Source organism: Tarenaya hassleriana, unplaced genomic scaffold (assembly GCF_000463585.1).
Source record: "Tarenaya hassleriana unplaced genomic scaffold, ASM46358v1 Cleome47, whole genome shotgun sequence".
NCBI classification, from domain to species: Eukaryota; Viridiplantae; Streptophyta; class Magnoliopsida; order Brassicales; family Cleomaceae; genus Tarenaya; species Tarenaya hassleriana.
Genome location: NW_010967396.1, coordinates 669,876 through 686,827, shown reverse-complemented (window position 1 = coordinate 686,827; position 16,952 = coordinate 669,876). Strand labels below are relative to the sequence as shown.

Here is a 16,952-nt window from a genome sequence, read left to right as displayed (position 1 = left end):
GGATCAAAGGAATATGGCATTTTGACCTCATACAAGAAATGACAAGATAAGGTGAAATATCCCAATTTTTTTATTTTATAAATGGAATAATTCTTTTTTTTTTAATTATTTTTATTTTAAATGAAGTTAATTTTAATTTTGTTTTTATTTTTTAATGACATAGAAAATTTTTGACATGTGGCGCTGACGTGAAAAATTCGGTAAGACACTTCAGCACCGTTCACCGGACACTGTTACAAAGTTAACGGTGTTAGCGTCCGTGTAGCAATTTGCCAGAAAATTGCGAATTAATGTATTTTTTGGAAAATTAAAAAGTTCATGTATTTATGAATAAAAAATTAACAAATTGGTGTATTTATTTGGTATTTTTCCGTTCATAAATGGAATAATTCCAACATTTTTTTTTTGACAAATGGAATAATCCCAACTTGCTCCACTGCAATGATGATATCTTCTTCATGGATCTCGTGTACATTTACATATATGTGTGTGTATATATATATATATATATAAAGGAGTTATATATATGCATGAAAATCGAAAGAAAAATTCCCGTTCACATAAAGAAAAAATCACAAAAAGACGACATTACATGATTGCCACTAAGGAAAATTGGCGTGTATATATGACTTTTTTTTGGGGGGGCGTACGAACTAAAAAGTCTTTATAGAATGTTTTGAAATTAACTCGTTAAACTATGGGCGAATATTTCGACTGCCTCATATGATACGATAATGTCGGGCAGTTTCATACTAGGCTCCGATTAAGGAATCATGCCTGAATAAACGTTATCCACATTATGATGTCTGTATACTAAATGCGGCTCCATTTACCACACTGTTTTTGGATCTTCATTTTGCAAATATTGATCCGAAGTCGAACCGAACCATTCTTGATCCGAAGTCGAATCGAAAACCGAAACGTGTAACCCTAATTCTGTTCGTTCGTTAAATTCGTATCACAAAATTGGGGGAAAAGGACGGTAAGGGGCAAAAGTGTCATTTAGTCCTCGTTAACAACAGTTTTGTAATCCTGTAAACCCATCCTAATTGGATTTGATGTATTTGCTGAAATGGTTGGTGTATCCACGGAAATAAGCCCATCAGGGGCCCATTTTAGGCCCATTAAGGCCGAAAATGTTTTAGGATTTTGATGAAAATCTACGGTTGAAAAAAAACAGGTAGCACCGTAATGAGGTGTGTCTAGCCATACCAGATCTCTGCCTCACAACACTCAAAAACCTTCTTCCCCGATCTGCAAGGGTTCACCCTTTATACCCTCTGGTTCAAACGCTGTCTCTCCACCCACCTCAAAACCCTATATCCTCATGTTCCATGCATAACTTATACATACATAGATACGTACGTACATACATACATATACATGCCTCTACGTAGAAGAGGAAAACAGAGAATCCGACGACAATGGTGAAAGTCGCGTCGTTCTTCGCTATGACTTTGGCGGCGTTCGCTTTCTGGCAGTCCATGGACAAGGTCCATGTCTGGATCGCTCTTCATCAAGACGAGAAGGTCCCGCTCTCCTCCTGATTTCCTCCATTGTCGCCATTTTCCTTTGAATTTCATTTTCTCTCGCTGTTATCGATCTGGATTGGTTGATTCTGGCTCGTTTCGCGTTTCGTCGGCTCTGGATTTAGGTGTTGGTATGAAACCCTAGCTTATGGGATTTACGTATGTCATCCACAATCCTGTCGTAACTGTAGACTACGTAGAACTCAAACTATTTATCGTTCTCATTGACGAGCAAATCAAAGAGTTTTGAGAACTCTAAACTAACCATTCACCAGGAATTGTACATCTTCTCTGGTCTTCGGAGCTATCACTTTGGTTAGAGTTGTAGTGTTACTTTCTCTTTGCAACGGGAGTCTAATCCCTATGATATCAGATTTTTTTTCTTCCCTTCAGTCTGATCCTACAGAATGCAAATGTTATCGGTCTCATTGGTAAATCCATCTGCTGTTCATCTCGGCTTAATTGGGCATCTTTTGTAGCTTTGTAGGATAATAGTTGAAAAGTGTGGAGTGTGTTGATCATTTCGTCGCCCTGTGCAACGTTTATAACCTATGTTGTTCGTGCATATCCCAACTAGTGATTGTGTAACAGACAGTGTATAAACCCTTGTACATGATTCAATATTCGATTTTGTTTATTCGGTCTTTCTCTTCATTGCATTGTGTGTTGGTAATAGGGGATTTTCCGGAAAGAGAATCTACTTGGCCTGTTTTTTTCCATTTCTCGTCCGAATCTGATCACACTTTTGCATAGGTTTAGGTCATTTTTGTAGTTATTAGGTGTTAATATTAGTTTGTGTTTGATATTCCTTTTGCAATTGTGATTTTTGTCTTCTAGAATGCAGATAGGTCTGATTGCACTCACTGATGTCATATTCAGATTTATCGAATGTTGTCTTTGTTTGTCGTTCAATTATGGGCGGGCTCTACAGTCGTTAAACAGTCTAAATTTTGATCATAAATCGCATTAATGTGTTTTCAGAAAGAAAGAATGGAGAAGGAGGCGGAGGTAAAGCGGGTTAGAGAAGAGCTACTTCGGCAGGCTAGAGAGGAAGATCCTCTTGCCTGAACTCGATCATACTTTTTCGAGTAACGTTTCTCTCATTTCCCTTCTCCTCGCCTTGTTGCTGTTTCGCCATTGATTCTGCGCAAAACAAACAAACCCATGCTTTAAATTTGGACGGTGGTGAATAATGGACTTTCACTCTTTGTTAGCAAGTGATGAAATGAAATTCCTCCTTTGTTCCTCAATTACCATTTCCTGCAGGAATCATTGTTCAGTGTTATCACTATTTTCACATTTTAAAAAAAAACTCGGGATTATATTATATGATGTTTGTTGTGTTTATTTGTTGATGAAATGATTATGGTTTGCTCTCTATATGGATTGAAATGATAACTTAAGTCTTGCCAAGAAATGATATGACTCAACTTTGGTATATATAACCTTTTTAAAGTGGGCTTGAGAACCTAAGGGATGCATCTCTCTTGGATAAAAAAGGAAATTAAAGAGCTGAGAAAAAGATAAAGTGTAGCTTCTTGGTGACCTCTTTTTTTTTTTCTTCTTTATAAGGATTTACTTTTGGTGACTTGTCTTGTAAAACTTTAGACAAGAAAAGAACATAGTTTCATATATATATATATATATATATATATATATATTGGGTTATTGGTTATATTTCGATTTGATAAATTTTTAACTTGGTATTTTGGGTTTTATAAAAATTATATCTAGTCATTTTTTGTATGGTTGTTGGTTCGATTTGGATTTTTTTAGATTAAAGCATATGTGTGTGTGTATATATATATATATACTTTTTATAAAAGGTTATTTTTTCAGTTTTAAGTTGTTTTATCCTTTCTAATTTGTTTAAAATCGAATTTATAGAATTTCATTTTAAAAAAAAAATTATAACCAATCATCGAGCAATTTTTAAATCTGATTTTATTTATCAAAATTAGTTTTACATATCATATAATACGACATTGAACCTGTGGGTGGCTGGGTGCACGATACCTTCCACTTCAACGAATGTGCGAGAAAAGATTCATTTCAATTAAAGAAAAACAAAGCAAAATAAATAAATAAAAAGAAAGTGGCAAACCGTGTGGCTTCGATAAGCCCAAAAAGGAGAAACAAAGCCCATGCACGCTTCCCTCCCCTTTTCCGAATCTTTGACCACTCACATCAACCCAATGTTAGGACTTTTAAGATATATTATATATTTTTAATATAAAAATTAGGGGTAGATATTTCAATTTTTATTCGGTATTTAAACGGTTTGGTTTGATAATAGTATTTTCGATTTTACAAAATTTGTTTCAAATTTGAATAAAATATTAAACGATTCGGTTCGATTTAGTATCGATTCAGAATGGTAGATATAGTTATATGGTAGATAATTCTGATTTTAGTTTGGTATTTTATCGGATTCGGTTCGATATTTATATGGTTCGTTTCAACGGTTTACTCTATTTTATAAAAAAATATATACTAAATTAAAACCGAATATTATTCGGTTCGATTCAAAACTAAAGTCCCGAATCGAATTTCATATGCATTTGGAATGTTTTTTAAATCCTTTGGTGACATATCCTATGTAATATGATATAACATAGGGAAAAACATCTTCTTTTTTTTTGTAATTTTCAACTGTTTTTCTCTCTTTTACACATTTGATTTTTGGATTTTAACAACATTAATATCGATTAATATGACAAATATATACCGCATAAAATTATAAATAGCGTTGATACCCTTTTCACTTCTTATATATATATTATACCCTTTCCATTTCTTATATTCTCTCTCCTTTCATAACAGATGCCGTTTTAGAATAAAATTTTTGTTTCAAAATAAATAACGATTTTTTATTTTCAATACACTTTTTAATATTTTTTTAATTTACCCTTAATTAGTAATAATTAAATATTCTGCATGTTTAAATACGATAATTATCTATGTAAAAAATAATGGTATTTTAGATAAAATAATATTTTTCTTAATTTATGTATAGAGATTTTAAATGTCGGTATATATATTATATGCATATATTATCAGACTAACAAAGATCATGTCTATGAGACCCAATAGATCATGGACCTTGGATTAGGAGGTAACTCCACATTGAGGTTGAGTGTTCGATTCCTAGCTGATGGGAAAGGAGGTAATTTCTAGGTTTATATGATCCATATACAAAAATTGTTCCCATACCGGAGGTTTACCTAGTTAGTGCGTTCGAAGGATAGCAGTTAGGGTTCTCCGTTATAAAAAAAAAATCATGTCGATGAGAGCGTTGGTTTTTGACACGTAGCAAGCGACAAGACCTCCACGTGTCCCACCCCCAGAATTTTTGTATAGCAAAGTGACAAAAGTATGCTGTTACAGAGTACAAACACGGACATCGCTGCTACAGATCCATGGTCTATTAGGACATTATTCGCATTACTTTTAATTTATGAAAAAAAATCAAAATTGCTCATAAATTAATTTAATTTCCTTTTCAAGAATTTTTTTAATAAGTGATGGCCATCACATCGAACGGTCAACACAAAAGAAAGTGTTTTATGCCATGTCAGATTCATGGATGACATGGCACCACCAGTCAACGGTCACGTGATTTTATTTATTTTTATTTGGAAATTTTACAGACACGTATGCCTTTGGATATTTAAGGAATGTTTTACAGTTTCTTTTTCTTGCATGCTTTTCAAATCCTCTCACACTGTCTTTTACCCTTTTTATAAATCAGATTCCTTAATGACTTCCATAAAATTCTGTAATTAATTAAAAATATAGTCCAAAAAATGAATTATGTAATCAATAAAAAATATAATTTGCTAAATCAATCCTTTTTTTTTTTGCTAAAAAAGGAATAATACTAATTTCGATCTAATCTGCTCGAGATTAAAAGATCATCAGTATAAGAGAATCTTAATGCATCATTAAAAAATGTGTTTTTTAAAGTCTATAGGATACTAATGCTGCAATTACAGCAGAGATTATTAGTTTGAACGTCAATCAAGTTTTATTATCAATTTAATTATTAATGTTGATTTTTTATTTTTATTTTTTGAGGCTAAACACAAATCATTACCATGATGTTTCCTGGTATGTTGTTTTTTTAGGGGAAATAACAAAAGCCGATGAATCAAATGTAATTTAGCCACGACAGTGATAGGTTTTGACATTTTGATATGAATATCTAAATCAAATATATTTTATTTGAATTTCATTTACAAATTGATACTGTTTAAATTTTAAAATTAAATTAATCGAAACAAATATTGAAAAATCGAAAAATACAATTAGTGTTTTTTTAGTACTCCCTCTATTTCTAAATGACGTTTTTTCACAACTTTAAAAAAAAATCATATATATTTGTATTGGGTCTCGTTAGCGTTATTATAATTAAATATTTTTAATTAATGATAAAATTATAGTTTTTTAAAAATAAACTTGAAAAAAAATAAAACGACATCCATTTAATAACAAAATATATTAACATCTTTTATTCATAAACAGAGGGGGTAAAACTTAATTAAAAATCGATGCAAAAAATGAAAAGATATGGTTTTCATAAAATAAATAAATTCGAAAATAATCGAAGCCAACTATTACAACGACCTGAAATTCGGCCCATCCATAATCGCACAATTTACACTGCAAATGGTTTAAGAACCAAATTAATGATTATCGACAATAAATCATAAAATTAGGGAGATTTTAATAATATTTTGTTGGTGTCAACGTCATGACAGTAAATGAAACTGACAATTAATTCGACCAAAAAAAAATAAAAAAGAAATTAAAACAGTGATGGCAAGGGTTCACCCTTTATACCCTCTGGTTCAAACGCTGTCTCTCCACCCACCTCAAAACCCTATATCCTCATGTTCCATGCATAACTTATACATACATAGATACGTACGTACATACATACATATACATGCCTCTACGTATATACGTACATCTTCACGTACGGATATAGTTTCCTTGATTTAGATCTCTGTACACCTGGCCACACGAGTTTTCGATATGGATCAAATTAAATACGCTTCATAGTTAATAATTTTTTTTTAAAAAAAAAATTTAATTCTTTCGGACTCTTTAAGAAATTTATTGATATATTATTAAATATATAAGCATAAAAATCCGGTCTTATATCGTCTAGACTTTGATTTAGCAAGTGAATAACACACGTGGAAATGAATTCAATTTCAAATTATAGATTACGAGTTTATATAACCATAGGGAATCCCCAAAAGTACGTACCATTACTCGAAACATGCAAACAAGCGTTCATCGAGCTTCATCAGTAGCACAAAACCTATATAGTATCGGATTCAACCGTTAGAATAGTAATTTCGAAATTCTTTCACTAAAATTTTTAATAATAAGAATATATAAGTCAAATCTAAATAAAAAATAAACTAATATCTAAAATCTATACAAATAACAACTTTTTATATTTTTCGTTAGGTTTCAACATTATTGACCACTTGGAATTTGTATTTTCTTTTTGTTAGAAAATCAAACAACCGAGAGAACAAAAAAAAAGAAAATTAAATAAAAAGTAACATATAACAAACAAAAAATGATAAAAAAAAAAAGAAGAAAAGAGTAAAGATAGAAAAAAAAATTCCCACGAGTGTTTACAACAAACATTATTGCCACTTACAAGGTATTTTTTTATTTTATAATAAGAAGTTCAAAACACGAGAAAATAAAATAGGGAATAATAAAATAACCAAGGGGAGAGAGAGAGAGCTATGGAGCTACAACAAAAGGCCTAATGAGCAAAAACCATGGTCATTATTAATTGTTGCAGGCGTCCACGTCATCATCCTCATCGTGATCCGAAACGCCGCCGTTTTCACCGCGACCATCTTCACCTCCAACTCCCCCGCCGCCGCCGATGCAGCAGCCGTCAAATCTATTATTCATCTCGGTCTTGTCACAAGACCCACCACATGCATCATCATCATTATCATCATAATCATCATCCATTTTATTCTTGCCATCGTCATCATGAGCATGAGCATGATCACGGTCATCGTTGCCGGAGATTTTCCCGACGACGTCGACGATCGGGACAGGCTCGGAGAAATTCCGGCCATCTCTCGGCGGCGAGAACGCCACCGGCACGTATTCCTCCGTCTCGCATGGAAACTTCGAGTTCTTGAAATGCTCCTTCAACGCCTCCAACCCCTTTTTGTTTACATTTTTACCGCAATGCCATTAAGATGAAAAGATTATCTCGATCGATTGCATCATAAAAACTATATAATATATATATAAATATATAATGAACATTATGATTATCGATCTAAAATTTCAAAAATACCTGAACTCGAGCATAAGTGACCTCGCAAATCTTCCTTGAATTGAAAACCTCCCAATGCTGATGATGGAACGCCTTGTAGAGCTTCCAAGCCGCTTGAGGAGATGTCATGTTCACAAATCCATATCCCACATTGCATTTGTTGCTGTATATATATATATTAAATTAAAACCAAACCCACATATTAATTACCCCCACTAATCAAGAAAATGGATTAAAAAAAGTTAAACGTGAAAATATATTAAAGATTGAAAAAGATCATTACTTGAAATCAATGGGAAGGTATACAAAATCATACGAAGACAAGGTCGCATCCTCTTCTTCGTTGCAATGGATGCAATGGCTGTCCAGCATGTTCAGAAGCATCTGCTGACTGTGAACCCACAAAGAAAAACGGCTTATTTTTGGAATGAAATGAATGATAAGAGGCCGATGGGTGTATAAATATAGTAACAAAATGAATACATATAGTCCATGACTATATATGGATTGTCGTTGACTTCCATCAAACCCAAGAAACCAGAAACCGACTATATTATATATGTCTTCGTTCCGGACATTTCTTTGTCTCGTCGAGATCAAACGACCCACCATGTCAGAAACACATATAGAACAACTATCACACACATATATATATATATATATAAACGTGAAAGATTTATATAGTAAAATTAAAAAAGGATGGAATAATAATAATACCTATACTTGTTGGGGATGTTCTTGATCATGAGAGTGGTACGTTCATCTCTGCAAACGCCACTTGACTCGGAGATCGCGTCTTCGTTTATCACGTAACATGCATCGCGGATCTTCTTCGATGGCTTGTTATTATTCCTCGAATAATACCTGCAGACGCCATTGTTGTTATTCCTCTCCTGATGATGCTTCTTGTACGCGTGATCGCTCGAGCTCGAATCGCTCTTCTTCACGTAACACTTGGTCGTCCTCTCCGCATCATCTCGGAGAGACAACGCTGCCATGGACGCAGCCACGGCGGAGCTTCCCCTCCGGTGATAAACCGGCGGTTTTCTAGGAGGTGAATGAGGAAACCGGCGGCGGGGGTGGTGGCCGGAGAAATCTTGCGGCGGCGGTGGAGGAGGGGGCAGGAGGAGGAGGTGTTTGTTGTGATAGTGCTGTTGCGAGGAGAGAAAGAGTCGCTTGTTGAATCCACCGGGACGGCTGAACTGGATCACGACAGGTTTGCCATGGATTTCTCTCCCGTTCATCTCCATTAGGGCTTTTGCAGCGTCTCTTACATCGTAGAACTCCACGAACCTTTGGTGTTTCTTGTACGGTGTCTCCCTCAGCTCCTTCACAGCTCCTGCAAAAGAGAAAAAACCCGTACGTTCATATATGTCGCGTATATGCATGTCTCAACAATGCCGGAAAAAGTGGCTTTTCCAGGAAAATTTGAAACCCCACGAAAAAGTTCAATCAACCCGACAAAATCTCTCCAGAAAACAACAAAAAGGGAGCATGTAGATTATAAAAATGTTACTCGAGACAAAAAAAAAACCCCTCAAATCCATTATATATACACACACACACAAATATATGTGTTCATACCGTAAACTTGGAAAATCTCACGGAGAGAAGTGTTGGAGATGGTGGGATCCAAATTGAGAACGACGAGCGTGCCTTGGTTGTTCCCTTCGACGACGGCGCCGGTCGCCGGGACGGCGTAATGGGCCCACACGGCCCGGCCGACGACGAGCCCACGCTCCGCCGGGAAAAACCCGCCGCCGTTGACGCCGGAGCTGTAGCGAAACTGTTGCTGCATGTGACGCTCGCGTATCTCAGTCAAGGCGGTTTGAGCGTTCCTGATATCGTAGAAATGGACGGTCACGATCCCCTCAACTGCCCTCTCCATCTGGACCCCACGGATCTCGCCGAAGACCTCCACGTCACGCCTCACCGCCGATTCGCTGACGTCAGCAGCTACCGATATCAGCACCACCGCCCTCGTCGGCGCCACCGATGTCGGAGGGAGCAGAGGCTCTGGACTGGTTTCCGGCGGCGGCGGAGGAGGAGAGTAAAACGGCAGGAACTGGAGGTCGTTAGGGTACTGCGGCGGCGGAGGGAGAAGAAGCGGAGGAAAGGCCGTCGCCGGAGGAGGAGGAGGAGGAGGGTAGGGGAAGAAGACGGAGGTTGGGGTGAAGAAGTGAATTGCGTTAGGTATCGGATTTGAGGTTCCGGGCACGAACTCTCGGGCTGTCGGGTCGAGGTTTCCGGCGAAAGGGAAGCGGCGGGCTTCTGACATGGCGATTTGTCGGCGGAGGAGAGAGAAACGGAGGTAGAAAAGGTCGTTTTCCGGTGACCGGCAACGGCTCTTTGTTCGTACGGACGAGCTTTTGATCTCTTCCTCTCTCTCTCTCTCTCGCTCGGTCTCTCTGTGGTGTTTGCAGTGAGAAAGCCAAAGTGGGAATTTTCCTTTGTCTGCAGTGGTTTTTCTTGATAAATTTACCAAAAATGTTTTTTTTGTCTGGTTTTTATTCGAGTATTTGACCCGTTGAATTTACGATTCTACCCTTTATGGTTTTATTTTCTAATGATTTTTTTTCTTACTACATTTGAGATTCGAACACATTAGTCATTAGCTAACTTTCGTATTATTATTTTTCTTTTTTTATTTATAGGATTCTTGTTATTCGATTTTATGTTAGATTCGTTTCTGAATGTTACTATCCTCTCGTGGAGTTATTGGATTTGTGTTTTTTTAGATTCTCAAATGGTGGTGGAATTATATATATTTATGAATTTGGGTATTTTTATAGGATGGATCTGTTATAGAAACAAATATGGATTTTTGATAATTCTATCCTTTTATATAGAAATTAATAATGTCATATTTAACTTGGCGTTTCGAGATTCGGTTCGGGTTTTTGTTTCAAGTCATCCGGTTAAAGAAAATCTATACCATTTGGTTATCATAATATATCTTGTTTGGTTTTAGTTTGGTTCGAGGAAATATACATTTTCTTATGAAAATTTTGGATTTTTAATATTGGGTTTCTATTTGATTAATGTTTTTTTAAAATATAATCATTCAAAATTTTTTCAACGGTTCAATCCGAAAACAATAGTGATTTTCCCTATTTGGTACGGTTCGATATTTCTTGAATCGAATAGAAATCGAACGGAAACACCTAACTCTAATCATATTTATTTATATCCGCAGAATATGTATTTATCCTAATGATAGCTAAATATTTTTAAATATATATGAGTGTTGATTTGATTATAAAGTGGGGACCACCTTAATGTGTTTTGCCAATCACCCGATTTCGATGTTCAGGGTTCAAGTGACGACAGATTTTCCACGTTCCGATGTTATTTGAGTTCCGAATGCCACTTACCATTAACATACCAAAGTTATTGCACGAATAGAGTGTTGGACCGACTCTTATGATCCAACCGGTTATTGTATTATGGACCGTTTCTTTTATATATATATATATATGAACCAGAGGAATCAATTGGTTAACATTTTACCAAATCTGTTAGGGTTTCTCTAAATTTGGAATTTTTATTCAAATTTAACTAAATCGGTTTGTTTTTTTTCGGTTTTATACCAAACCGATGTTACAACCAATATTTTGTCCACGTCACGTTCTCTTTCCGACGTGTATATCGACGTGGCATTACGGAATAAATTTTCACATGCCATGTTTGTATTTACGGATGCCGTGTTAGCTCTTTTTTTTTTAATTTGACAATCGTCGAAGAGTTTAGATATTTTTTGGACTATCTAAAAATTTAGTATTTAAAAAAAAATAAAGTGATTGTTTTTTTTGTTAAAATTAAAAAATTGAGTTTTTTTTATTTTGTATTTATATATGTTTTGGTAAGAAATGTTTCAATATAATATAATAAAAAGGGTGTAGCAAGGACTATTGGATTTTCTGTGTATTGACGTTGGATTACAAATAGGATAAAAAATGCGTGAGAAAAAAATGTGAAATTATAATTAAATAGCATGGTATTTAATATATGTATTTTTTTTATCGGTTGTAATAATGAAATAAATGCGGACACAGGACACGATTGTGGAACTAATGAGGACTCGAATCTCCACAATCTCTCGGTCGGACCAAAATTATCCTATTTGAACCTTATAATTATACAATTATTTTAATCTGCAATTTTGCAGAACAGAACACCAAACCCAACCCATGATCCTCAACACGTGCGTGCACACAAACATTTTGTTTTTTTTTATCATTATAAATGTTTATACATTGTTTACATTTATTGCATCGTATATAATGCGAATTTCGCATTGCGAAATCAATGTTATATATATATATATATAAATTATATGTTATATGATTCCATCACTATGATATATAGTAGCAGATTTTGGTCAAGAAGTTGGCCACTATCGAGGCGGATATATCAATCCAAACCTTGCCAAAATTATTCCAATATCTATCAAAATGAATATATATGTATATTCTGAAAACATGTTCTACTGAAATATATACATATATAATATATATATATACATGAAAATTTTGAATCAATATAGTTTTTTCACAATATCTATCAAATCAATATATATATATATCACTACAAAGAAATAGTCTTTTAGCAACGAATTTTTTTCGTTGCAAACATACAAATTTCGTTACAAAACAGGATTTGCAACGAAATTGTTGCGTTGCAAAATTCGTTGTTAATCATTGCTAATTTGCAATGAAATAATTTTGCAACGCTTTGTAATGCAAAAGTTGCGGTGCAAATTAGCAACGAAATTGTTGCGTTGCAAAGCGTTGCTAATTGCAATAATTTTTTTGCAATGATTTACAACTGATTTTTACAACAATTTATAACGCAAAAATTACGTTGTAATTAGCAAAGAAATTATTGCATTGCAAAGCGTTGCTAATTACATTTTGCAATGCTTTAACAACGCTTTACAACAAAAAATTTCGTTACTAATTTGTAACGAAAATGTTGCGTTGCAAAAAAAAATTCGTTACAAAATGTTGCTGGTTAACTATTTTTTTGTAGTGTATATATATTCTCAAAACATGTTCTACTGAAATATATATATTTACACACGAATTTTTTCTGGTATGATATATACATGAAAATTTGAGTCGATATAGTTTTTTTTTTCACAATATACTATTTTTTTTTGTAGTATCACCTGCTGGAGGGCTCGTATTGTCGTGTTCCCCATTTTCACCGCACATATTCATGGGGGCGATTTGTCGTGTCTCTCCCATACTTTCATTATATTCCCAAAGTACAATGTTACACATTATATACTAATATTTTCTTCAAGAGACACAGCACTGTTAGTAGTGACGACTTTTTCTTTTTTATTTCACAATATTTACAAATACAATAATTGTGAAATTAATTACATATATATATATGGGATGTAAACGGGTTTATCCAATCCGAACCGGTTTACCCCGACTCGATTTCAAAATTTTGGAGTCCAATCCACTCCGATCCAAATAACTAATCGGTCATAGGATAATTTTTTCTCGTATGGATGCAGATGTTGAATATTTTCCACAAATGATTCTAGACGGAATGAAAATTTTCAAAGTCTCTGTTCGAGATAGAGGGTTTAGGGATATTTTGTTCTTTTGTAAAAGGCGAATCATTGGTCCTAGGGTTTGTGAGTCTTTCCTCATACTTGCGTTTTTTGTTTTTTGTTTTTCATCTTCTCTATCTCTTGTGAACGCTTTGTTCCCGTGCTCTTCTTTGATACCAATCGACGATATCCGGTTGTAACCCTAGCGATACATGCAGTTTTCTCTTTCCAAGATATAGATCCATGGTGACCGAATTCGTAAATTCCTTTATGTTCTTTCGTTTTTGTTCTTGCACAAACGAGTTCCGTCGGAGAGATTTCGAGAGTCAAATCCTCTACAGCATGATAAGGAACGCAAAATGTAGTCATTCAATAAATTTTAAACGTTAGTAATACACCATTACTGAACTCAAACAACTATAGATATTGGAAAGTGAAAGTAATGAATCTGATCAGAGGTATTTGATCATGATGACAAATGAATTGGTTCGTGAGCCAAATAACTAATTTTAAAATACGATTTAAATTTTGTCAATCATATATAAAATATATTATAATACATTAAATATTCTAAAATAAGATAAAAATATTTTTTATTTATTTACGAGAACTGGTCGAGATGATTCAGATGAATTCGTCTTATGATGAATTGCCTTGTTCGTTTTGTTTTACTAGAATTTATTAAACCCATCTCGATGGAATATGAATTGGTTCGCCAACCAAATCTATTTTGACATTATATATATATATTGTGTGAAAACATTCCTTTCCGCATATAATAACAAAACCAAGTGAAAGTGATGGGTCTACGGTGTGCCCTAATTCCTGGTACAAAAAGCATGCCCTAGACAATTCTATACATTTGATTAGCCATATATATATATATATATATATACATATATATATATCAACCTAGTCTTATAGCCTTTATTTTTTAATTTGTCCCGTAGATTTTGTTCATATCTCTGTCTAATGATCCATTCCTTATTTTTAATGTTTGGTCTGTGTTATCTCATCTCGACCTAAAAAACCTCATGCTGTGTCAGACACCTTTACAAATAAACGTACAGTTCCAACACTCCATAATTCTCTTAGCGATTGTTCGGTACATCATCTATCTACAAAGTGTGTGTGTGTATATATATACACATACACGTATATATATAGCTATTATACGCATACACGTAAGTTATACGTAAACTGTGTATTATACCGTGTATAACGCAAATTTTAATTTATATACATAACTATTACAGAAATAGAAAATATATCTCTGTTATTATACAAAATTTGTTTATTTTAAAATTTCGTGAATGATAACAATATGATATTATATAAAAACATCACTTACTGTAAAAGATCTCGTTATATATATCATGTATATCTATATAATAATAATAACACATGACATTTTCTATAATACAGTTTCCGGTAATTATGTCATCGATTTTGATACCGCATAGTTTTTTCTTTTTAAAAAAAATAAAAAAAAAGTGGTTCCTCTTTTATAATTCCAATTTCCAAGCTTGTTGTTCTTTCTTGGTTCTCGAATAAAGTTGGTCCGTTTGGTCTAATTATAATCCATGAATGTTTAGGAAATATCATCTTAATCCCAAATTCCCCTAACAAGAACGAAACAATGATTACTGATATGGTATTTGAAACATATATATATATATATATGTTTATATATATATATATATATATGTTTATATATATATATATATGTTTCAAATAACAAATATACATACATATATATATATATATATATATATATATTGAACCATTTAATTAATTTAATTACACAAATGGGAAAATAAATCGGTTCGATCTGATCTAAATCTACGCTCATTCCAAAGGTTTCAGATTCAGATGGATCCAAATTTTTTCGAATTTATAGAACTAAACCCAAACTCCGATCCTACAAGACTTGGGTTCGGGATCGGTTCAAACCAGGTGACTCGTTCAATTTCTTAACTATTTACATTTTTTATTTTTTTTTGTATTTATTTTTTTTAATAAATCATAATTTTCGGATCGATTCGAAATTTAATTTGAGTTCAGTCTAAAAATCTAAATTTTTTAGGACATACAAATCTAAAATTTTCAAAATCCTGTATTTTTTGGATGAGATTGGAGTGGACTTTAAGTCAAAATTGACACACATCATCATACATACATATATATGAAAGTGATACAGTATTCTCTATTCCAAGCCATGGTAGACACACGGCATACACACACACACACATATATATATATATATATATATATATATGTACAGTACTCTCTATTCCAAGCCATGGACACACATCATATATACATACATACCCATATATGTATATACACATATATATAAATACATATATACAGATATATGTATGTGTGTTTTAGGTATATGTATTAGGTATAGTCTTAGGGAGTAGGACAATTAATGGGGACCATTTTCTTTTGCTCCTCTCCTTGTTTCAGGGAATATAGCCTACCTCCTTGCTTTGGGGCTTATGGATTGATTTTTTTTTTTTTTATATATTTATGTAGATCACATGTGTACGTATGTGTGTATGTATGTATATATATGTGTTGGTAGACATATATACATATCTATTTTGTTATTGTGTGCGTATATATATGTGTGTGTATAGACCAAGTCATAAACATTACTATATATCTGTATATTATATATACATATATTGGGAGAAACATATTGTTAAATGACTAATTAGTATTACCAAAGACGAATTAAAGTTTCAGATGTTTTGAACTATATAGTTTGTAGAAATATTTTACAAATTAATTAAGTAGATAACGCACTATAACATAAAAGCTTATACTATAATATATGAATTTTCTATCATCAAATATATTATATATTTTAGTATATGTATTAAAATTGACCCAATCATTATATCAGAGATAACATAAAACGATATCGTACCATCATAATCAAACTTGGACTATTAAAACTACTGAGAAGGTAATTCATTTGCTTGTCATGTTTATATAATGTTTATGTAAGCAATTATATCGTGATGATATAATGCTTTAATTTGGATATATTCCTTTCCATTTTTTTTATTTATTTATCGGTAAAAAACTAAAGTATTGAAAGCAAAATTTCAGTTTTAAAATGTGAAAAATAATAATTGAACATCAAATTATCAAAGCGTTGAGTAAGAAATTTAGGTACTAAAATGCATTTTACTAATATTTGCTTCTAAATATTCATTTCAAATTTTCCAATTAGTCATATATATATTTTTTGTATATATGATATATGATCAATCTTTAGCACATGAACCGATACTTCGAGAACGACAACTAATGGTGAATTAATGTTTATTATGAAATTTAATACATGTTGAATTTGATGTTAATTAATTAATTAAATTCTTTTCTTATTCCAATGCAATTTTTCTGTCAAAATACAATGGCGATCACAATCCATCCATAAATCGAAGCTTTAAAAGAATCTCCTCACGATAATAAGCCACTTCACACGAAGAACACAGCGCCTGAGACTGCGGCA

General features: G+C 33.2%; 2 protein-coding genes across 2 annotated transcripts; one reads left to right on the top strand and one right to left on the bottom strand.

Annotated features, from left to right (window-relative positions):
- The first annotated feature begins 1,401 nt into the window (after positions 1-1,401).
- Positions 1,402-2,876, top strand: LOC104825545. The gene is made up of 2 exons (XM_019203971.1): positions 1,402-1,529; positions 2,511-2,876. Exons 1-2 carry the CDS (start codon positions 1,425-1,427, stop codon positions 2,595-2,597), a joined length of 192 nt encoding a protein of 63 aa, XP_019059516.1. The 5' UTR covers positions 1,402-1,424; the 3' UTR covers positions 2,598-2,876.
- Positions 2,877-7,240: 4,364 nt separating this feature from the next.
- LOC104825543 (protein terminal ear1) lies at positions 7,241-10,296 on the bottom strand. Its single transcript, XM_010557897.2, has 5 exons — positions 9,439-10,296; positions 8,572-9,193; positions 8,138-8,245; positions 7,876-8,017; positions 7,241-7,739 (listed from the first exon to the last, which is right to left on the bottom strand). Exons 1-5 carry the CDS (start codon positions 10,130-10,132, stop codon positions 7,347-7,349), a joined length of 1,959 nt encoding a protein of 652 aa, XP_010556199.1. The 5' UTR covers positions 10,133-10,296; the 3' UTR covers positions 7,241-7,346.
- Positions 10,297-16,952: the final 6,656 nt, after the last annotated feature.

Excerpts from the sequence above, each read along its gene's own strand:
- LOC104825545 (XM_019203971.1), top strand. The coding sequence starts at position 1,425 with ATGGTGAAAGTCGCGTCGTTCTTCGCTATGACTTTGGCGGCGTTCGCT. Across the intron at positions 1,530-2,510 it reads CTCTTCATCAAGACGAGAAG|AAAGAAAGAATGGAGAAGGA; the intron begins GTCCCGCTCTCC and ends ATGTGTTTTCAG.
- LOC104825543 (XM_010557897.2), bottom strand. The coding sequence starts at position 10,132 with ATGTCAGAAGCCCGCCGCTTCCCTTTCGCCGGAAACCTCGACCCGACA. Across the intron at positions 9,194-9,438 it reads TGAGATTTTCCAAGTTTACG|GAGCTGTGAAGGAGCTGAGG; the intron begins GTATGAACACAT and ends TCTCTTTTGCAG. Across the intron at positions 7,740-7,875 it reads TCACTTATGCTCGAGTTCAG|GGGTTGGAGGCGTTGAAGGA; the intron begins GTATTTTTGAAA and ends GTAAACAAAAAG.